This window comes from Gallinula chloropus (genome assembly GCF_964237585.1).
Source record: "Gallinula chloropus genome assembly, chromosome: 18".
NCBI classification, from domain to species: Eukaryota; Metazoa; Chordata; class Aves; order Gruiformes; family Rallidae; genus Gallinula; species Gallinula chloropus.
The window spans coordinates 12,210,510-12,233,986 of record NC_140103.1 but is presented as its reverse complement, the minus strand read 5'-3'; the positions used below and the strand labels follow the sequence as shown (position 1 = coordinate 12,233,986).

At 54.5% G+C, this 23,477-nt stretch overlaps 1 protein-coding gene across 1 annotated transcript; it reads right to left on the bottom strand.

Annotated features, from left to right (window-relative positions):
• Positions 1–1,996: 1,996 nt before the first annotated feature.
• UAP1L1 (UDP-N-acetylglucosamine pyrophosphorylase 1 like 1) lies at positions 1,997–19,704 on the bottom strand (the record flags this gene model as incomplete). Its single annotated transcript, XM_084272526.1, has 9 exons — positions 1,997–2,104; positions 3,045–3,111; positions 3,954–4,139; positions 5,657–5,797; positions 6,859–7,052; positions 7,707–7,879; positions 9,004–9,179; positions 10,960–11,164; positions 19,428–19,704. 9 exons carry the CDS (start codon positions 19,702–19,704, stop codon positions 2,018–2,020), a joined length of 1,506 nt encoding a protein of 501 aa, XP_084128652.1. The 3' UTR covers positions 1,997–2,017.
• Between the last annotated feature and the right edge of the window lie 3,773 nt (positions 19,705–23,477).

Below are 23,477 nucleotides of genomic sequence, written 5' to 3'. Positions count from 1 at the left end.
AAAAGTTCCCTCCAAATTCTTCATATGTTCCAGTTTAAAATGGGAGGAATGATAGAAAAAAAAACCCCAATAATCAACAAAGAAGGCATGTAACATTCCAATTCAGCTTTTCCATGAAACCCTGTCAGCACACACATGATTAAAGCACACTGAGGTTTCCAAAGAAAAGAGCACTTTAGAAAGAGCAAGAGAAATACCCTTTCTTTATAGCACAGTGCAGTTTGAAATGAGTGAGACTCAACAGACAAGCAATACTCACACAGACAGGACACAATTTGTTCTCAGTGTAAAACTCAACTGACAGAAACAACCCCTAAAACACTGTGAAAGAAAATACAGGATTGAAGGTCCAAGGAAAATGCTTCATTTATACTCAAAATGGGAATTGCTGGCTGCATGTGCAGTCTGAGGTAATCAGAACTATCATTAGCTGGCTTTGCATGTGCAAAAGGCTCGTTGCTGAGGTGCATGCAGAGACCCTTTACACCTGAACACTCTGCCACTGCCACATCCAGCTCCTCTCCTTACACACTGTATGCACTCTCAGAGCCTTTTCTGTACTTCTCCAACATTCTGGAATACAGCTCTGCATCAGGAATTACAGAAAGCCATGTCAATTCTTTAAAAGATTGATGCTTCACAGACCAGCATCAACAATTCCTCAGCAGAAGCCTGCAAGAACAGCGCTCCAGATGAGGTGTCCTCCTCACCACCTGACTGAGGGGACACAGAGTGCTCCTTCAGCAAAGACCAGCCACGCAGCACCCCTGCAGCACCCTCACAATGCCTCTTTTGTGTTCAGGGCAGGGGCAGGGGCCCTCCTGGCACAGATTTGCTGGGGCAGTGTCCAGAGGCTGAAGAGGAACGATGGCTGGTGGATCACAAGCACCCCGGGATCCCTCGGCCAGGGCTGAGTTCACATGCGACGTATGGTGTGGCAATTAGTGTCCTTCATTAGCTCACACATCTTTAGGTTACTTTTAATAACATATGTAAAAGGAAAGCTTCTAAAGAATCATTCTGTAAGTAAAAGACTGCTGGAAAACTACCTGGCTGGATGCTACAGAAGCAGAAGCTGGTGTTATACTGTGTGCACTGGTTACGCTGGGATTAAGTCTGGTTTCCGTTAAGCTTTAAACTCCACCACTAGGATTTGTTCTCTTGCTACTTCCAAGTACTTTAAAGAGTCCCCTCTGAGGGGATGGTAAATATTAAACAGAAAAATGAGAAGTAAAATAGGTGTATGTTCCAGGCAGGAAGAGCAGAGGGTTGTGAAAAGAGTTCTCATCATTTCTTTTGGGTTTTTTTCATCAAAACCCCAGGTGACTGGAGCTGCACAGAGCACTCAGGCTGAAATGCTTAGTGATTTACTTAGTTTTCTTGGCATGCCACCAGCAAGCCTAGATATGCAAACTACTCTGTTTTGCTTTGGCCTCCAAACCTGAAGCAACACCTCCATGCAGCAGCTTCCCTACCCACAGCAGAGCCCTCTGTGTGATGTAGTTAGAGGACACAACTGCTGAACTGGATCTTCTACCCAGTTCAGGATTAGGGAAAAGTCAGACTGAGCTGATTCTCCAGCTGTGCACACAATTTTAAGAACAAACCAAAGAGCAAATCCCAACCCCACCAGCACAAACAAAACACCTAACAAGCCACTGAAGAGATTTCATCTTGAATGCAAAGCTGATTTATTAGGCCCTGAGTGGCTCTTCTACATATTCATATGCACAGCAAAGAAGGAGAAAAATCTGTTTGGTACCCAGAAGGTATTAATCTTCATTCACATTCAAGTCTACAAAACAGCCTGAGGTAAAAGGCACAGACTTCAAAGTTACCAAACAGAACTGATAAGCACATGTGTGTGTAAACACAACTGCTGCCAGGATCTGGCATCCATCCCACACTGCAAAGCAATGGATTTGTAATGCTCTTCATGGCTGACACTTTAGTAATGTCAGTTCCTACAATGGCTTTGACAGAGATCTTAATTGAGGGGGAAAGTTCTGCCTCCTCTTCAAGACTTTCCTAGCATTTCTGCTTTGCTTTCATCGAGCACAAATGGAGAAGGGAAGTCTTTGTTCTTCAGGTACACCTCCAGACCCTAAGGACACGTGAAAACAGCACTGTTAGGTCACAGAGTCATCAGACTGCCTGCTGCACTATTTTTAAGTCTAGGTAGTGTCCCCAAAGAATGACTGACCACCCAAAGTTAGAGGCTGGTATGAGGGACAGGTGACAGCAACAGTTTCCCCAGTGACAATGATGAGAAATGTTTCAGCCCCAAGCTTGGGGTTCATGAAGATGAACCATAAAACAATGGATCTCAAAGCAAGCTTCCTGCAGAGGCACAGCCTGAGGAAGGCCTGGCCTCAGCTCACACCAGAATAATACCAGCAAAGAAAAGTCAGCTTAAATTGCCTTGTTTTGATGTTGTGCTCATGATGCATTGCTGTGATGTCTCCTGCCTGTGCATGGAAAGCTAGTGAAGATGGAAACTTCTGTGAACACTCTTCCCCACAGCAGCCAAGTACCATCCTGCCATCCATTAGTGCTCAGCCTGTCTGTCCAGCACAGGGAAGTTCCTCACCATTAAATGGAAGCAGCATTCTCAGAACAGATTGTTTTCAAGGGGATAAACTTGAGAAACCTGTTCCAAGACATGGGTTCTCTAAAGCCAGTGCACAAACCCCATGTCTGGTTCAGTGCTCACTCCCTGTGGGACACAAGCACAGACTGGCAGACAGCAGTACAGCTGGAGTGTTCTGCACTGTTCAGTCAGATTTCAAAGCACTTGTGAGTCTTCACAGAACAGTGTGGCCTCACTGCTAACCCCATGTTACAGACAGCTGAAACCCAGAGCCAACAGCCTGCTGAAGAGCAAACCACAGCAGAACCGCTGGTGTAACACAGAGCCCAAGTCCTGCTTCCCTACATCTTACTGTTTCTTGCCAAGCCAGGCAAAAGAATTCCCCCATCAGGAAGGAAATCAGATGAATACTTGCACACTCTGAAAAAACACCTCCCCAGAGAGCTCTCCTCACCTCTCCAAAGTAAGACACTAACGGAGAAATCTCACACACAGCTGGTGGGTGTTCAGCTCCTGATAGACTAGAGAGAAGAACACAGGATTAACTTTGTGCTAGGCTTGAAAAACAGTGTACCTGCTGAAAAGATCATCAGGAATGGGATATGCAGAAGGATAGAATATTTGTTATATTCACATGCACCAACCATTATCTGAACACAAGTGTGAAAAGAAAAATCTAAGTATCAGGCCCTGAATATTTCTCATCAAAACAAGAGCACTGCTCTTCCAGAGATGCTTTTCAAGTAAAATTAACATCTTGTGGGTGGATTAAACTATGAGTTGATGAAATAATAGCCCCACAGAATAAAAGCAGCTTCTCATTCACTGTGATGCAGGGAGCACCAGAACTGGTAACTGCTGTAATAGGTGATCCTTAAGCTCACCTGAGAATCTTGCTGGGCTTTAAGCACCAGGGCCTATTCAGAGAAGCTGGTGATGAGTATGAACTACAACTCCTTGGTCTGGCTAATCCAGAAGGATGGAGAAGGTTGCCCCTGCCTAACAAGCTCCCATAGTAGGAGTCATCTCATGATCCCAAGGGCAAGAGTCTCTTCCACAGACAGGGCCCAGAGCACTGTGCAGACTCTGCAGAGTACCCACAATCCCTGATGGGGCAGGAGCTGTGACACACACTAGTCTGCATGTTCAGAAAAGACCAGCTGGATGCCCCATCCCTGGGGGTGTTCAGGGCCAGGTTGGATGGGGCCCTGGGCAACCTTGTGTAGCTCCAGGCCTGGAGGTTGGTGTCCCTGCCTGTGGCAGGGGGTTGGAGCTTGTGCAGAGCACAGTAAGTGCTGCTAGCTGGCTGGTGTGACTGGGCAGCCACTTGCAGAGGAGCTAGAGAGGTCGCAGAGGTTCATACCTGAGTTCCTCAGGTATCCTGCAACCATTCTCATCCAGAAATCTGGCCCCAGCCTTGAGAGCCCAGCGGTAGTGCTGGGCCAGGAGCGCCTGCCGGGCTGTGCTGGGGGTGTCTGTGTCAGCTGTGTCTGCATTTTTCAGTGGGGAGAACTCCTCTTCTCTCAAAACTTCAAATGCCACAAAATTCCTGTCAGCAAAGGGGAGAAAACAAGGATCATGCAAAACAATCCTACCCATGGGCCCTGCTGAGGCAGCACTGACTTTCATGGGGAAAGCTTCATCTATATTTTAGGGTACATGCAGCCTGGGGCAGTCCAGCTAAGGAAAGCCCAGCTCCCATCTGAAGAGCAAAGAAGAATCAGGGCTGTAGGATGGAAAAACACAAGCCCAGTCTCTTTGGGAAAACAACAGCCACCTTCTGACCCTCCAGAGCTGTACACAAGTGAGAAGAAAAGCAACAGCTCTGCAGAGATCTCACAGAAACCTCTCCAGGCACTAAGTAGTCCAGTAAGTCTCAGCTATGAGCACAGTGGGATAGGGACAGCAGCAATGCCAGGAGCCTGGATACAGCCCCCACTCTACTTGGGAGTCTGTAGGCAAGGAGGAGCTGAGGACTCCAGTTCCCAGGGATGAATAAGCACCATGGGAGGATTCACAGCTGAATGTTAAGTACAGCTGTTTACCAGAAATGGGAATGCAAATTAACAAAGCCCCACAGCAGCATCTGTGTCTTTCTACATTTCACATGTGAGGAGCAGCTGTCAAGCTGGTTTTGCAGCATTATGAAAGAGGCACAAGGAATCCCTGTTTGCAAATGAGCCCTTTCAAAGCTCAGAACTCAGCTGGGTTTCCATCACACTGGTTCTGGCTTTGGTATGCTACTTCTTTATCAAACACGTCAGGAAACAGAGATCAGTTCAAACCTTGAGCTCTCCATCCTAAAATAAACCCTCTAAACCCAAAAATATTATCCCCAGCAAAGACAAGTTTGTTTGCCTGAGGTCTCTTCTCATTTATTTAAGCCTGAACCAGAATTTTTACTGCTGAATTTGAAGCCTCAGAAGTAGATCTGTAAGAACATTTCTGCCAAATTCCTAAATTAATAATTGAAGTCCCACATTCCCCAAACACAAAGCACCCCTGACTGGGCTAACATTGCAGCACAGTGCTCTCAGCCACCTTGTAGAGCTTGACAAGACAACACTGACAGTTCCCACAGCAACAGTAACTTGGCCCCACTGTGCTTAAGCAACCTGTTCTCTGAGCACAAGGGGTGTAACACACACAGAAAACACAACTAGAACTGCAGTTGCCATAGAAGCCACAACCCTGAAAGACCCAATTTCTGTGAGTCTGGATACTCCCCACATGGGCCTGTACTAAACCCTGGCTTTGTGAGTTCCTTTTCTCTTTCCTTTCTCTCACAGGGCTGGCAGAGGTCAGGCCAGCCAACTTATCCCTTGCAGAATGAACAGTTCTGGGAGCACAGTCAGAAGCAAGCTCAGCTGCTGCCAGATGCCCTGGGAATGCACCTTGGAGCCTGTAGCATTAATGTTGTGTTGGAGCTGGGTGTAGATCCAACAGCCTTTCTAACAAGCCACCCACAAACCACGTGCTCAGTTGGCAAGGTCTGTTCCAGCCTACAGTCATTCAAAGAGACAGTGAGAAAGGGAGGGGAAAAATAAAATCATGTCTGCCACTAACTTAGAGAACTGGAACACATCAAACACAAACTTCTCCAGCTTTATCCCGTTCGGTTTTAGGGGTTTTACCAGATTTCCCTCCTCATCAATGTAGGGCACCTTCTTTATGGCCACGTGGTACCTCAGCTGCGGCTCGTATTTCCTGCAAAAGAAGGAGAAATGAGTCCATTTACTTTGTGGCTACTTAGAAAAAAGCAGTGCTCTTCTGGGGAGCTGATGGCTTATTACTGCTCCAGGTCATCTCTCAACTGCCTGTTGGTCTTTGCTTATTGCCCAGCCAGCAGCACTCTCTGCACCTCTGCAACATGAGAGGGTGAAGAAGGGAAGGGGGAAGACCCAGCATCCAGCTGACATTGCAGGTAGAGGTAAGAAGATAACCCAGACTGATCTTGCACATGAGGGTGAATCCAGCTCTTAAGGAAGGTGCTCACTTCAACGCTCCTCATCACATCCCCACCACCCACCACCGAGGTGCTTCGCCCTCTCCTCCAACCTCTGTTCTCCCAAGGGATGGCAGGGGTGACATTCCTGCTGAAAATGCTCAGTGTGGGGCTGCATCACTGTCTTGGTTTTGCCTGGGACAGAGTTAATGTTCACCAGGGGCCAGCACAGGTGAGCAGAGCTGGCCAAGGGCATTTTCCACCCCTTGTGACCTCAGCTCCCTGTAACATGGGCTGCTCAGGGAGCGGCATTCGGCAGCTCTGGACAGTCTGAGTGTGAGCTGAACAGGTCAGCAAACTGCCTTGTGTTGTCACCCATTGTGTATATTCTGTCTTGTGGTTGCTACTTCCCTGTGCTGTCCCAGTAAAGCCTCCTTATCCCAATTCCCCATCCTGTCAGGGGAGTGGGCAGCAAGCAGAGCATCGTGCTCAGCTGGGGCTGGGGCTGACCCACGACAGTCACTGACCAGGCTGCAGCCCATGTGGCTGCCCAACCTTGCAGACCCAGGAAGGTCACCCACTGCTATGTACCTCAGCTGATTCATCTACAGCAAAGTATGTCTCCTCCTCCTTGGGCAAGGCATGAAGAGCAGGCTGAGGCTGTCACAAAGTGGGCAAAGCTGCTCTGAACGGAGGAGAAAGGTGAAAAGCAGAGCAGGAGATAAACCACACCTGAGCCTGCAGAGTGGGCAATGGGAACTCCAACTCTTGAGGCATTTCTGGGCTGCACAGCTAGCTACCTAGCAGGTCTGCTGGAACTTACTGGGCCACCATGTCCAGGAAGTCAACTGTGAAGAAGTGGTTGCAGATGTTGCCGGCGCTGTACATCAGCCCACCGTCCGGGCTGGGCTGCTGCGCAGTCTCCAGGCTGATTTCACTATACTCCACCACCTGGTAGACACCATCCACAGAGCACACCACACCCACTGGCTCCGTGGGGTACGCCTTCTCCACCACCTGCAGCCACAGGACAGAGGGGCTAGGACCAGGATGGAAACCCCAGCACCCAGGGCAGGGCACACAGAGCAGCCCTGATGCCCGATTTGCCCAACAACCCAGCGTGAAACCCAGAACTTGACCTCTTACTTGCACAGTTGCTCTGAAGGCCAGCCAGCTCAAAGCAATCAGCACACTGAGGGACACTTTTCTTATTGGGGACTGGGAACTGGCATTAAATAAAAAGCACTGGCAGCTACAGAACCAGGCTGGGGTGGCTTTCCCCATCTTCCACAGTGAGGCACACAGAATGCTGCCATTAGCCTTAAGGGTGTCTTTATATAACACAGCTCAGTTTAATACAGCTTCTAGACAGCCCAAGTGCTTCTGCAGAAAGGGCAGGGCACAAAGGGGAACAATTCCAGTTGGTGGCTTCCTGTGCAGTCACAGGCCCAGCTCTAACTGAAGTTTCTTTTCTGTGGTACTCAGGAAAGAGGGGAGAGGGTGCCCCACGTGCAGGGCTTCTGAAGGCAGCCAGCAAGCAGCTCCTCCAAATCCAGCTGGAGAGAGACACTGCTGGACAGGGTTCTGAATACTCCAGTTCAACCAAGTTCACCTTAACCAGCAGCTTCCCAGCATCATCAGACCACATCCAGGGCATCAGCACCACCTCACCTTGGCACCACAATCTGCCCCTTGGGAAACACAGAAGCCGATGAAAACCGGATCTGCCATCTTCACAAGGATGTTGTCCACACAGTACACATGGACATACTGGATCCCACGCTGTTTCATGTCATCCAAGATCTTATTATCCACCAAAGCACAGTATAAACCACCATTGCCATCTGTAATGCAAGAGAAGAGAGAAAGCTCTGCTTCATGAGAGACTTTGCAGGGGGGTTTTGTGGCTAACAGAGCAGAGGCTGGAAGCCCTGAACAAGCTTTCCCAGCAGAGCAGGGAATGCTTTCTGAACAAGAGCCAGGGCTACCAGAGTTTATTTCCAGCTCTACCACACAGTTCAGGCAAGCCCCTCCCCACCCCCACTGCCTCCCAGCAGAGTGGGACCACAGGACCAGCCTCACAGAGAGGTGTTATGGGACCTGATGAAGTCAGATCCTCAGAGGGAAAACAGAAAAGGGCAAAACATCATAGAGAAGGTGGGAAATGCCTGTTGGATTTCTTCTCTTCCAGTATGGAACAAAAGCATATGTAAAATTCAGCTGAAGGACTAAAATAAACCTTACCCACAGTTTATCCTCCCCCCACAAGTCTTTGTAAAGGCTTGAACTGCAGCTGCACAAAAGACACCTGCTTATTTGTTCATCACAGACCACCTTCTCCCATTTCCTCCTCTGACACCACTGCCAGCTCAGCAAAACCACTCTGTTGCCACAAAACCACATCACTGCAACGTGGCCCTGACCAGGCTGCTCTCACCCAATCTCTTACCATGACCTGGGTTAAGGGGAGAACTTCCCTAGATGAGACATTGCATTTCATAAAGGGATAACCTCCTTTTTTACCCATCTCACTCAAGTCAGCCTTGAACTGGAGCATTTGTCCCAGTGAGCTTTCTCCCTGGTCTAACAGCATCATTCTGCTGAGGGACCATTACCTCCACGCTGGCACAGTGTGTGGTGAGGACTGGTAGCTTCACCCCTGGGATCCAACCCCCCACCAGGGACCTCACATGTAGCCCTGCAACACACCCTGTTCCTAAACCTGCAGCCACCCCCCTCCCAAACCTGCTGATACTCCCAGGTTCTGATAACCACCACGTGCTGTGGGCAAACCTCCAGCAAGAGCTAAGCAGAGCCTGGTATGCTCTTGATGACCAGCCTGAGCCATGTAACTCTCCCACACTACTCCAAAGCATTAACACTGCCCTCCAAAGACTGCTCCAAGGCTAGCAGCAAGCATCAGCACTCATGACATCACTGCACTGAGCAGGGGGGAGCAGCAGGGTACCTGGAGCCATAGCAATTCTCCCCTTCTCCTCCAAGATGGCCTTCCCATCAAAGGTGACTGCAGGCAGCATCCTCTGCTCAAACATCACCACGTTGGACCTGTCCAGGTTGAAGTAGTTGTGTTCCCTGAAGAACTCCTCCGTCGGCCCCAGCGTGAACTCGCTGGTCATGATGTACCTGGGTGGGAAAGGGGTGCTGAGCAGTGAGCAGTGACAGCACGAGCCAAAGACAGCACCACCAGTGGGACATAAAAGGGAGGAAACCCAGGAGTGCTCAGTGAGCCACACTGCAGCACCCTGCAGCAGAGCAGGCAGCTCTCCTCCAGAACACAGCCCACAAGAAGGCTGCACAGCATCGTGTGTGTGATCCTACCCACAGGTTTAACTCCAGCTGGGACAGAACAGCCTCTTCCTAAGTGTGAATGAGACCTGGATGAGCTGAACACCAAGGCAGAGGACAGTACCCCAGCCTCGTTCACCCCAGATTCAAACTGACACTGTCTAAAGAAGCACTGACAGGCATGAGGAGCTGAGAATGAGACACAAATCCCCAGCAGGTCAGCAGCTGCAAACTCCTGTGCCAAGAACAGCAGCCTTTCCAAACCTTAGCTGCAAGGTTTGGTTTTCTCCTATGTGTCCATATTTCCTCTTCTCCTTCCAGTTCCATGTTGCTGCTGTCTCTCCCTCCACTATCTTCCTTCTTTGACAGTGCCTAAAAGTCATCTTTGCCATGCCACAGGTATACAGGGTTCTGGCCAGCATGCCAGGGGTATCCATCCCTCACACAGGAGAGCCTGGACTTCACACCCCCATGATTTCTCTCTTTGCAGCATGGCACAGCCTTGCCTCTGGTGCACTGTAGCAGAATGGTAAACATCATCAGCAGATGTTGCACCATGTAAATAACCCACCCTGGCTTCCAGCAGCACCAGGGATGGTGCCTCTGCAATTCAGGTCATGGATGCATGGCTTCAGGAAGCAATACAATATGGATGGGCTACCCTGCAGACCTTTGATGTGCTCTTTCACCCTCCCCAAGCCCTGGCTCAGACCAGTCAGTGATTTCATAAAGGTATCTCTTATAATCTAACAGAGAAAACAGCTGAAACCCCTCCCAGAAGCACACTGCATTGCCCCCTCTCCCTCACCCACCACATCTGCAGGGAATTCCTAGTGTGCTCCTTGCACAGAGCTAGCCTCCTTTTTAAAAGCCAGGAGCAGCCAGGAGCCACAGCAGGCAGCTGTCAACAACAGCAGGAAGTGGCCTGAACATGGAGCATGACAAGCATTCCTTACTGCCAGGGGAAAAGGTCTTTTCACTGCAGCAGAAACTGATGGCAAGGGGAGGAGGAAGAGGAGCTGGAGGCAATCTCAAGGGGAGGAGGAAGAGGAGCTGGAGGCAGTCTCAAGGGGAGGAGGAAGAGGAGCTGGAGGCAGTCTCAAGGGGAGGAGGAAGAGGAGCTGGAGGCAATCTCAAGGGGAGGAGGAGGGTGAGCTGGAGGCAGTCTCAAGGGGAGGAGGAGGGTGAGCTGGAGGCAGTCTCAAGGGGAGGAGGAGGGTGAGCTGGAGGCAGTCTCAAGGGGAGGAGGAGGGTGAGCTGGAGGCAGTCTCACCCTTCAGACAGGAACTTGAGAAAGCACAGGACAGAGGGATGAAACCTCTTGCAAAGCATCTGAAACAGGCACTGAAAAGTGCTGTTGATAGTGCTGTCCAGGACTGTAAGTGAAAAGAGAGCACATTGCAGCAGTGAGGGCAGCAGGTGATAGTGCAAGGGCAGTGCCAGTCCCTCAGACACAGAGCTGCCACCCCCCAGCCCTGTGTCCCCTCTTCCAGCACCAGCACACCAACCTCTGCAGAACCTCCTTAGGGCCCCCAGCTCAGTGCTTCCAGAAGGCAGTGCAGGCAAGACTGCAAAGCAAAGACCCTGCACAGCAGGTCTGTGGCTCCAGGTCACCTACCAGGGGATGCTACACTTGCAGTGGTGTCTCTGGCCAGCCAGTTGTTCCACTTTGCAGATCCTTTCTGCTTGGAGCTGGTACAAGGTCTTGCCACTGGGCAGCCCCACGTTGTACATGCCCTTAGGATAGCTGACTCCCAGGCGAGTTCCTTGTCCTCCAGCCAGCAGCAACACTGCCACCTTGTTCTGTGAGATCTGATGCAAGCCTGAACAAGAGAAAGAAGCCCAAGAGAACATAAGAACCACAAAAGCAACCTGTGCTCATCTCCTGAGCCTTTCTCATAGCTCAGGCAGCAGCCAGAAGCTGCCACTTCCCTGCCTGCTGCTGGTAGTTTGAGAGAAAGCTGGTGCTGCACACAACCAGACAATTCCTTCCCCTCTTTGATGCAGCAGTTTCCTCACCTAAAGCACTGAATGGTGTAAAGACACAAAGCAGCTATGAGTTGCAGCTTAGGAGGCTCAAATTGGACATGAGGATAAAAGCTCTTTACTAGGAAGGTGGTGCAGAACTGAAGGAGATATCCAGAGAGCTGGGGGATGTCCTTCCCTTGAGGTTTGCAAGCCTTACTTTGATAAAGTCATAACCAACCTGACAGAGGGCTGGGTATGGTCCTGTTCCAAACAGGGAAACCTCCAGAGGTCCCTTATCCCAACATTTCTACATCCCACAGGAGCAAAGTCTTGTCATCTTCAGTAAACATAAGCATGTCTGGAATCTGCCTTAATCAACGATTGGAATCTGTGCTCCACTTCTGTTTGGCTGCTGTCAGGACTAATCACAAAGCCAAGAAACTCCAATTCCCACAATCTGATTCAAACCAGCATAGTTTCTCTTGACAAACCAGGGAAGTCTGGAACTTGGACTTGGGGAAGAATAAGACCACATAACAAACACCCATCTCCTTGAGAGTCTGTGCTCCCTGCCTTCTCTCAAGCCAGCATCACAGGAACAACTGACAACCATGGGAAAGATTTTTCCTTAGGGAACCACATTTTGTGTCCCTCCAGGAATGCAGTGAGCTCTGAGACTCTCCAGGTAGAAGCCCCACAGCTCTGCTGCTGTACAACAGCTACCAGAGCTTTCTGCAACCTAAAGCAAGGAGTCTACTGCACATCACCAAGCCTACACCTGCTGCCTTTGGTGCAGGACACCCCCTGCTCGATTCCAACCCCCAGGGAGGTTTTATGCTCAACTCCAAATAACTGGCAGTTTGAAAGAGCAACAGAAGGGGGAAAAACCAACTGCTGCTCCAACAACCTGACTTGATTTTAATTCTGTTTAAAACATCTAGATTTCAGCAATAAACCCAGGCATAAGTTATTTGTGGTACTGTGGCAGTACTGCTGCTTAGAAGTCTCAGTCCCACCCCCCCAATAACACCATGTTTCTGCCTAAAGACACCCTTTCTGGAAAGGCTGGCAGTGCCTGCTTGGGCACATTGAAGGAAGGCACCTATGCAGCCCTCCCATCGCCCTGCTGCAGAGCAGCTCAGCCTCTGAGCTCCCAGGCACCACAGAGGGGTGGGTTAGAAGCCACCCCTGGAGATATGGAATACACCCTCCTGCTCCAAGTGGGATGAGAGAGGTCTCTAGAGGGAAACCTGTGCTGATGGTGGAACGCTTGGGATCTCAAAGTTTCAGGAGGTCCCTGGGTAGAGGGAGAAGCTTGAACAGGTTTAAACTTAAACTCTAAAAGGCACAGGCAGTAGCACTGGGTGAGCTGTATGGCAATGCAAATAAGCATAATTTTATAGAATCATCAGATTCTCTTGGTTGGAAGGGACCTTCCAGATCATCAAGTTCAACCATCAACCTAACCTGCCACAACCACCACTAAAGCACATCCTTCAGCACATCTTCCTATCTCAAACACCTCCAGGGATGGAGACTCCACCACCTCCATCCGCAGCCCCTTCCAATGCCCAACAACCCTCTCTGGGAAGGAATGTTTCCCAACATCCAATCTAAACCTCCCTGGCAGAACTTGAGACCATTTCCTTTTGTCCTATTGCTAGTTATTTGGGAGAAGAGACCAACTCCCCCCTCACTGCAGTCTCCTTCCAGGTAGTTGTAGAGAGGGACCAGGTCTCCCCTGAGCCTCCTCTTCCCCAGGCTGAACATCCCCAGTTCCCTCAGCCCCTCCCCATCAGACTTGTGCTCCACACCCTTCATCACCCTGTTTCCCTTCTCTGGACCCTCTCCAGCACCTCAACATCCTTCTTGTAGTGAGGGGCCCAAACCTGAACCCAGCACTCGAGGCAGAACCTCACCACTGCCCAGCACAGGGGACGGTCCCTGCCCTGGTCCTGCTGGCCACACCATTGCTGACAGCAGCCAGGGAGCCCTTGGCCCCCTTGGCCCCCCGGGCACACTGCTGGCTCCTGTTCAACCCTCTGGGTCCTTCTCTGCCAGGCAGCTCTCCAGCCCCTCTGCCCCAGCCTGACCCAAGGGCAGGACCTGGCTTTGGCTCTGTGGAACCTCCTACTTCAACTCTTGAGCTCCACCACACCAGACACAGCGTTGTTGCTGCCCTGTTCCTGGGGAGATGAGTGATGGCAGGTGGTGTGGAAGCAGCCCAGGCTAACTCAGCTCACTGGGCTGGCTGCTTGGGGAGGTGAGTTCTGCTCTGGCCAGGACCAGGACAGTCCCATTTTCTCCTGCACAAGCACCCCCGTGACCCTTGGCCATGACACAAGGGTACCAGGGCTGGCACCACCCTGCTGCAACAGGGGTGTTCCAGGGCAGGTGGCAGTTCTCAGAGGTTTTCCACACAGTGGCAAGAGGGCAGGATCTGCCCAAGGATCCTTTGGCATTTCACATCCACCTCACCTTGTTGGCCATGAGCCAGCAGTGTGCCCTGGGGGCTGAGAGAGACAATGGGATTCTGGGGTGCATCAAGAGGAGTGTGGCCAGCAGGTCACAGGAGGGGATCCTCCCCCTCTGCTCTGCCCTGGTCAGGCCCCACCTGGAGTGTTGTGTCCAGTGCTGGGCTCCCTGGGATAAAAAAGGGACAGGGATCTCCTGGAGAGAGTCCAAAGAAGGGCCACGAAGATGATTAGGGGCCTGGAACATCTCCCCTATGAGGATAGGCTGAGTAAGCTGGGGCTGTTCAGCCTGGAGAAGAGAAGACTAAGGGGGGACCTAATTAAAGTTTATAATTATCTTAAGCAGGGGATGCAGGGGGAAATGGGCAGCCCCTTTTCAGTGTCTGTGGGGACAGGACAAGGGGCAGTGGCTGCAAGTCAGAGCATAGGAAGTTCCCCACCAACCTGGGGAAGAACTTTTCCCCAGTGAGGGTGAGGGAGCCCTGGGACAGGCTGCCCAGGGGGTGTGGAGTCTCCATCTCTGGAGAGATTCCAGCCCCGTCTGGACGCCGCCCTGTGCAATATGAGCTGGGGAGCTGCTTTGGCAGGGGGGTTGGACCCCAGGAGCTCTCCAGGTCACTTCCAACCCCTACAATTCTATGATTCTATGATTCTATGATTCTCATGTCTCCCTGTGAGGGCTGAACCCTGACCTAAGCAGGATGGAACCAAGTCCAAGGCAATGCCACTGATAACACCAACAGTGCCACTCTCTCTTCCTCTTCCAGCAGCCTTGAGGGCTGAGCACAGTGCACATCAGCAACCCATCAAGGTGACTCTCCTTCCTATCACTCATGGCATTCCCTGAAATCACAGCACAAGGCTACACCTGCCAGTGTTCTCCCAAGTTTCTGGTCCTACATCATCATGAAAACGTGTATCCCCAGAGGTGTGTGTGTGGGAGGGGGTCTGCTCTGACTTCCCAACTGGGAAACTACAACTATTCAGGACTAAACTTCCTCACAGCTCACTCCTCTTGCTGCAAATTCCTGTCCCACTTGGAAAAATCCTCTCCCTTATTTTGTGCAGCATGTGAAATACAAACAGCTCAACCAAAGAGGGAAGATGTGTGGGCTCTCAGGTACCTGCCAACGCTGCAGGGAACCTCCTGCTGCAAGACCCAGACCCCGATTCTCATAGAATCATAGAATGGTCTGGGTTGGAAGGGACCCCAAGGATCACAGAGCTCCAACCCCCTGCCACAGGCAGGGACACCAACCTCCAGGCCTGGAGCTACACAAGGCTGCCCAGGGCCCCATCCAACCTGGCCTTGAACACCCCCAGGGATGGGGCACCCACCCCCTCTCTGGGCAGCCTGTTCCAGCCCCTCACCACTCTCTCTGTAAAAAACTTCCCCCTAATATCTAATCTAAACCTTCCCTCCTTCAGCTTTAGTCCATCCCCCTTGTTCTGCCATTATCTGCTCTTTTAACAAGCTGATTCCCCTCCTGTTCCTCTGCTCCCTTCAGGCACTGGGAGGCTGCAATGAGGTCCCCCCACAGCCTTCTCTTCTCCAGGCTGAACAAGCCCAGTTCCCTCAGCCTCTCTTTGTAGGGCAGGTGCTCCAGCCCTCTGAGCATCCTTGTGGCTCCTCTGACCCCTCTCCAACAGCCCCACATCTCTCTTGTACTGGGGCCCAGCTCTGGACACAGGACTCCAGCTGGGGAGGGCAGAGCAGAGAGGGACAATCCCCTCCCTGTCCCTGCTGCCACCCCTCTGCTGATGGAGCCCAGGATCCCATTGGCCCTACGAGCTGCAAGAGCCACTGCTGGCTCATGTCAAGCTTCTCATCCACCACAATCCCCAGGTCCTTCTCAGCAGGGCTGCTCCCCAGGAGCTCTTCTCCCAGTCTGTATCTGTGTCTGGGATTCCTCCAGCCCAAGTGCAACACCTGACACTGGGCAGATTCTGGAGGAAGAACAGGCTGCTCCTGAAAGTGCAGCCTGAATCCTCCTGCTCAACAAGTGCACCAGCCCCATCACAACAGCAGTCAGCAAGAGAATAAAGGAAAAACCACCCAGTCCTTCCTTCTGCAGAGCTGTCAGATAACCAGAATAGCTCATCAAACCCTGGAGAAACAGGAACTACACTGTGGCAACTACCCAGGGTGAGATTTCATTAATAAAACATTTCCAGAATGCAGAAGCATCTGTGCTGATTTACACCCTCATCCCCAAGGCTGCCTAGAAAGTGTGAGTGCTTCATGTTTGTGTTGAAAATCTGAAAGCAAATCTGACCACACCGTGTTACCACCTCACAGACAATGCCAATGATGTTATTTCTTTTCAATATTAAACAAATCTCAGGTATTCTCAGGAATGAGCTTTGAGTTGCCTTGGTCTTTATAACCACCTTTTTAATCACACCACAAAAAAAAAGGGGGGAGTGGGTTAATAAGGAGACTCTGCAGCCCTGGGGATATCAAGCAGTGGGTTGGGACAGCTCACTCTGCTCTCATCCCACTCAACACGAGGGCATCACTGGACAGGGAGATGAAGGGAGAGCAGTGGATATTGTCTGACTTGACTCTGCTCTGGTTTCCCACAGCATCCTCACAGGCAAGCTCAGGAAACAATGGGTTAGATGAATGGACAGTGGAGTGGATTGAAAATTGGCTGGAAAACAGAGCCCAGAGGGTTGTGGTGAGGGGCACAGCATAGCTGGAGGCCTCCAGCAAGTGGTGTTCCTCAGGGGTTAGTGCTGGTTCCAGCCCTGCTCCATCAGTGACTTGGATGAAGGGATAGAGTGGACCCTCAGCAGGTGTCTGGATGATACACAACTGTGAGGAGTGGGTGACATGCCAGAGGGCTGTGCTGCCACCCAGCAACACCTGCACAGGCTGGAGAGCTGGGCAGAAAGTCATCTTATGAAATTCAGTCAGGGCAAGGGTAGGAATAACCCCATGGCCCTGTACAGATTAGGGGTGACCTGCTGGGAAACAGCTCTGTGGAAAAAGCTCTGGGAGTGCTGGTGGAGAACAGGCTGGCCATGACCAGCAGTGTGTCCTCGTGGCCAAGAAAGCCAACAGCATCCTGGGGTGTGTCAAGAAAAGTGTGTCCAGCAGGTGGAGGGAGGTTCCCTGCCCCCCTGCTCTGCCCTGCTGAGGCCACATGGGGAATATTGTGTGTGGGGCTGGGCTCCCCGGATCAGGGAGGACAGGGAGATACTGGAGAGGGGACCAGAAAGGGCTGTGGAGATGCTGAGGGCACCAGAACATCTCTCTGATGAAGAGAGGCTGAGGGACTTGGGACTGGTTGGTCTGGAGAAGACTGAGGGGGATCTTATCAATGCTGATAAACCCTTGAGGGGTGGGTCAGGAGGACGGGTCAGTCTGTGTCCAGTGGTGCCCAGGGACAGGGCAAGAGGTGATGGGCACAGACTGGAATAGAGGAAGTTCCACCTGGACATGAGGAGGAACTTCTTTGCTGGGAGGGTGGCAGAGCCCTGGGCCAGGCTGCCCAGAGAGGTTGGGGAGTCTCCATCTCTGGAGACAGTCAGACCCATGATCCTGGATGCTGTTCCATGCAGCCTCCTTGAAGTAATCCTGCTCTGGCAGGGGGTTGGGCTAAATGATCTCAAGAGGTCCCTCCCAGCCCTGATCATCCTGAACTGCTGTAGCACTGCAAGCAGCTCACTGGAAACGGTCATTTCAAGCCTGCATCCCCTCACAGACCCACAAGCCAGTGACTCCAGCTCTGCTGGGAACTGCCATGCCCCAGCACCAGGATGCTCCCAAGAATGAGGCCACATCCTCAGGGATATGCAGCATGCCAGCAGCGCCCTAGCAACAGGCACTGCAGCAAAAGTCTGGCTGCTGAATGCCCTCCTCTGGGAAATGAACCCCAGGGCTGATTCCCAGCACCAGCATTAAACAGGATCATAAAAACAAACCACATGGAAAGAGAAGAGCCACATCCCAGCTCCTGGAAGACATTAAGAAATGCTGCCTGCTGGACTGAGGTGGCTTGAGGTGACCTGGGCAGGGTGCTGCTGGTCCCAAGCACCCTGGACCTTCTGGCTGCACTGCTGGCAGCAAGCAAGGCCAGCCCCACGTGTACCACCTGTCCTACCTGGCTGCAGATGGCACACATGCCAGCTCCTTGCTGGCCTGGCAGAGCTGAGGATGAGGGACTCAGCTTGGATGAGCCCCATCCTCAACCCACCTGCTTCTAGGATTCACGGGTGCCCTTCCTCCTCACCATGACAACCTCAAGCAAGAGGCAGTGACCACCACCAGAGCAGGTGTCCTACCAAAGCCCACCGAGTCACATCCTGGCAGCTGCTGTGGTGCTGGCCAGAGCTGTGAGTAGGGCTGCTGGAAACCCTGGCAGGGCCAAGCACACGTGGCCCCTGGGTCACCAGTTTCCTACCGCCGCCTCCGTCACCAGACAGCTCTGTCAGTAGAATCTGACACAGCAGAAAAGTTCCTCAGCCCCATGACACCACCTCTTCTATTTCTGCTCTTGTCTGGAAATTTTTAGTCCCCAGCCCAGCCATCTCCACCTCTCTCTGGGCAGGCTTGGGCTGACTGACACTTGCCACAGTTTAGGCACACAGACACAGCTGGTTCTTCTGGCTTCCTTTTATTATTCTGGTTGTTTTTCCACAGTGGTGTTATGTTCTATAAGGAAGGAGGGGAGACATAGCTGAAGAACCTCTGTAAATAAAAGAAATCACAGGATCCCAGGGGTTGGAAGGGAGCTGGAGAGCTCATGGGGTCCAACCCCCCTGCCAAAGCAGCTCCCCAGCTCACATTGCACAGGTTGGTGTCCAGATGGGGCTGGGATATCTCCAGGTCAGAGAGTTTTCAAAAAAGCCCAGGGTGTGTGTGTGAGCTGTACGTGCTGTGGAGGGAGCAGAGCACCCACATCCAGCACCACCTGCTCCGTTACTCCCAGCATCTTTCACACGCCCACAGGGGTGACCAGGGAAAGCCGTTAGGATCCACCAGGCTCCAGAACAAAGTATGAATGTTGGGCTTTCCTGGGCTTCTTCCTCACTCTGCTCCCAGGCCTCATCTCTCCTGCATCACACGTGGAACAGCCCGGGGAGGGGTGGGGGGGAACACCTGGGTGTGGGAGGCCGGTCTCTGCCCCGGCACTGGCATCTCCTCCGGCAGCCACGCAGCTCCCGCCCTTCCCACCTCCTCCTGCGAGGCACCTTGTCATCCAACCTCCTGCCCACACGCACTCTCCAGCCTCAGCCAAGAGTGAAAACTCACTGGCCCGGCCCCGCAGAGCCCCCCCAGAGCCCCGCCGAGCGCTGCGCGTCCGGCTGCCGCCACAGTCTGATGAACCCACCGCGACCCCGGCCTCACCCCCCGAGGCGCAGGGCGGAAAACCCGACCTGGGGCTCCGCCACGAACCGCCCCGGGCTCCCGAGCACCGCAGCCCAGCACCCAGCCCACCCAGCCGGCGCCGGGCCGCGCTCCGTGGGTCCTAAGCCAGCCGCGGCCGGTTCCCGGAGCGAGCAGGGGGGGGGAACGCGCCGGGAGCGGCCGGCAGCGCTGGGACAGGCGGCCCCGGTGTGTCCAACATCCCCCCCCGGCCTCTCCGGACCCTCCCCCCACCCCCCGCCCCGGGCCGGACCGGGCAGCCCCGCTCACCTTCCGCCTCCCAGCGCTCCAGCGCGGCGGGGTCGCTGCGGCGGGCGCTGCCCAGCAGCCGGGCGGGGAGCGGCTCCATCCGGCCGTCCAGGCGCTCCGGCGGGCCCTGCTGCCGGGCCCCGGCCGCCGCCGCCAGCCGACAGTGCTCCTCCAGGCCCGGCGGCAGCGCCGCCAGCAGCGCCCCGCGCTGCGCCGGGCCCAGCTCGGCCCAGAAGCGCAGCAGGTGGCTCTGCCCGCACCGCGCCAGCCGCGCCCGCAGCTCCTCGGGCGGCCCCATGGCGCTGCGCTGCGCCCCGCCGGCCTCTGACTGCCGCCGGGACGGGACGGGATGGGCCGGGACAGGAGGGGCGGGGAGCGGGCGGGTCGGGGGCGGCGACATGGCGGTGACATGGCGACTCCCGCGCCCCCGAGCAGCCTTCGCCTGGCGCTGCGGGATGCGGCGCGGTGCCCGCCGGCTCTGCGCTCCCCGCGCTCGGCTCCTTGCCCGGCCCCCAGGACCCTACCTGGGCCCCGCAGGACCCTGCCCGGCTCCGCAGGACCCTATGTGGCCCCACCGGACCCTGCCCGGCCCCGCAGGACCCTGCCCAGCCTGCAGGACCCTGTCTGGCCCCACCGGACCCTGCCCGGCCCGCAGGACCCAGCCCGGCCCCGCAGGACCCTGCCCCAGCCCGCAGGACTGTCTGGCCCGCCGGACCCTGCCTGAGCCCGCAGAACCCTGCCCAGCCTGCAGGACCCTGCCTGGGCCCGCAGGACCCTGTCTGGCCCCGCAGGACCCTGTCTGGCCCTGCAGAACCCTGCCCGGCCCGCAGGAACTTGCACGGCCCCGCAGGACCCTGCCCGGGCCCGCAGGACCCAGCCCGGCCCCGCAGGACCCTGCCCGGCCCGCCGGACCCTGTCTGGCCCCACCGGACCCTGCCCGGCCCGCAGGACCCATCCCGGCCCCGCAGGACCCTGTCTGGCCCCGCAGGACCCTGCCTGGCCCGCAGGACCCAGCCCGGCCCCGCAGGACCCAGCCCGGCCCCGCCGGACCCTGCCCGGCCCGCAGGACCTTGCACGGCCCGCAGGACCCTGCCCGGCCCCGCAGGACCTTGCACGGCCCGCAGGACCCTACCTGGGCCCGCAGGACCCTGCCCGGCCCGCAGGACCCTGCCCGGCCCCGCAGGACCCAGCCCGGCCTGCAGGACCCTGCCCAGCCTGCAGGACTCTGCCCGGCCCCACAGGACTCTGCCCGGCCCCACAGGGCTCTGCCCGGCCCCGCAGAACCCTGCCCGGCCCCGCCGGACCCTGCCCGGCCCACAGGACCACCCCGGCTGCGATGCCTGCTGCAGGGTCAGGCCCCAGCTCACAAGTCGAGCTCCCCAACCCAGATGCATCACTGGCCGCGCTGAAGCAGCTGCTGTAGAACAGAACAGGAACCAATTCCATAAACACATTAACAACAAAAGGAGACCAGGGGGAATCTCCCACCGTTCCTGGATTGGGGGGGGGGGACACACGACACCATTGTGATGGAGGGTAAAGAAAAGGCTGAGGTACTTAACGCTGGTTTTGCCCCAGTCTTCAGCAGTCAGACCAGTTGTCTCCTCATACCCAGACCCAGGAGGGGAAACTTGGGGACAGGAAGTGGCCTGAAGCCCCCAGAATGCTGGGGGAATGGGTTAGTGACCTGCTCAGCCGCTTAAATCTGCACCAGTCGATGGCTCCAGATGGGGATACAGCTGGGGAAGTGCCCCCCAAGCCACTTGCCTTTGTTTACCAGAAATCCTGGCTGGATTTCCAGGGTGGTTCTGTTGGGTCCAGTTCTGTTCAATATCTTCATCAATGACCTTGGTGAGGGAACAGCATCCACCCTCAGCAAATACCCGATGATCCAGAGCTGAGAGGAGTGGCTGACACACAGGACACTGAGCTGCCATCCAGGGAGACCTGGCCAGGCTGGAGAGCTGGGCAGGGAGAGACCAGATGGGGTTCAACAAAAGCAAGTGGAGAGTCTGGCACCTGGGAAGGAATAACTGCTGGAATCAGGACAGGCTGGGGGTGACCTGCTGGAGAGGAGCTCTGAGGAGAAAGGCCTGGGGGTCCTGGTGGGTGACAGGGTGGCCATGAGCCAGCAGTGTGCCCTGGGGACTGAGAGAGACAATGGGATCCTGGGGGCATCAAGAGGAGTGTGGCCAGCAGGTCACAGGAGGGGATCCTCCCCCTCTGCTCTGCCCTGGTCAGGCCCCACCTGGAGTGTTGTGTCCAGTTCTGGGCTCCCTGGGATAAAAAAGACAGGGATCTCCTGGAGAGAGTCCAGTGGAGGCTACGGAGATGATGAAGGGCCTGGAGCATCTCCCCTGTGAGGAAAGGCTGAGGGAGCTGGGGCTGTTCAGCCTGGAGAAAAGAAGACTGAGGGGGGATCTGATCAATGTTTATCAATATCTGAAGGGTGAGACACAGGGGAAATGGGCAGCCCCTTTTCAGTGTCTGTGGGGACAGGACAAGGGGCGATGGGCTCAAGTTGGAGCACCGGGAGTTCCCCACCAACATGGGGAAGAACTTTTCCCCAGTGAGGGAGCCCTGGGACAGGCTGCCCAGGGGGTGTGGAGTCTCCATCTCTGGAGATACTCAAGACCTGTCTGGATGCCAATGTGTGCGACCTGTCCTAGGGAGCTGCTTTGGCAGGGGCTTGGACTCGATGAGCTCTGGAGGTCCCTCCCAGCCCCTACAATTCTGTGATTCTGTGACTTCAGTAAAGCCTTTGCCACTGTCTCCCACAGCGTCCTCCTAGAGAAACTACCTGCCCATGGAACAGATGGGTGTACTCTTTGCTGCATTAAAAACTGGCTGGACGGTTGGGCCCAGAGAGTTGTGGTGACTGGAGCTAAACCCAGCTGGTGGCAGGTCACAAGTGGTGTTCCCCGGGTGTTCCTCTTCCACATCTTTGTTAATGATCTGGAGAAGGGGATGGAGTGCACCCTCAGGAAGTTTGCAGGTGACACCAGATTGTGTGGGAGTGTTGATCTGCTGGAAGACAGGAAGGCTCTGCAGAGGGGCCTGGGCAGGGTGGATCAATGGGGAAAGGCCAACTGGATGGGTTTCAACAAGGCCAAGTACCAGGCCCTGCCCTTGGGTCACCCCAGCCCGCGGCAGCGCTCCAGGCTGGGGCAGAGGGGCTGGAGAGCTGCCTGGCAGAGAAGGACCCGGGGGGTTGAACAGGAGCCAGCAGTGTGCCCGTGGGGCCAAGGGGGCCAAGGACATCTTGGCTTGTGTCAGGAATGGTGGGACCAGCCGGAGCAGGGAAGGGATTGTTCTGTTGTACTCAGCTCTGGTGAGGCCACATCTCAAGTGCTGTGTCTGGTTTTGGGCCCCTCACTACAAGAAGGATGTTGAGATGCTGGAGCGTGTCCAGAGGAGGGCGATGAAGCTGGGGAAGCTGGTTTGGAGCACAAGTCTTGTGAGGAGTGGCTGAGGGAGCTGGGGCTTTATAGTCTTAAAAAGGCTGAGGGGAGACCTTATTGCTCTCTACAACTAACTGCAAGGAGGGTGTGGAGAGGTGAGGGTCAGTCTCTTCTCTCAGGTAACAAGCGATAGGATGAGAGGAAACGGTTTCAAATTGCACCAGGGGAGATGTAGGTCAGATATCAGGAAGAATTTCTGTACTGAAAGGGCTGTCAAGTCTGGGAACAGGCTGCCCAGGGAAGTGGTGGAGTCACCATCCCTGGAGGGGTTTAAAAGGCCTGGAGATATTGTGCTTGGGGACATGGGCTAGAGGGGGGCTGGGCAGGGTCAGGCTGTGGTTGGACCTGGTCACTTCCAACCTAAGTGATTCTATGATTCTATGACTAGACACAAAACCCATGAGGCAGAGGCTGGGCCAGCCAGAAGGTGCCAGAAGGTGCACAGTGAGGCAGCCCCTTGGCAGCTGTGCTGGGGTCACAGCTGCTGGGATGGGGGACAGTGCAGTGTCCTGTGCTCCTGCCCTCCAGCCCCCAAGACATTCAGGCCAGTCCTGCCACAGCAGCCTGGCACCAAAGCCTGTCCCAGCCAGCAGGCTGCAGCCAGAGTCGA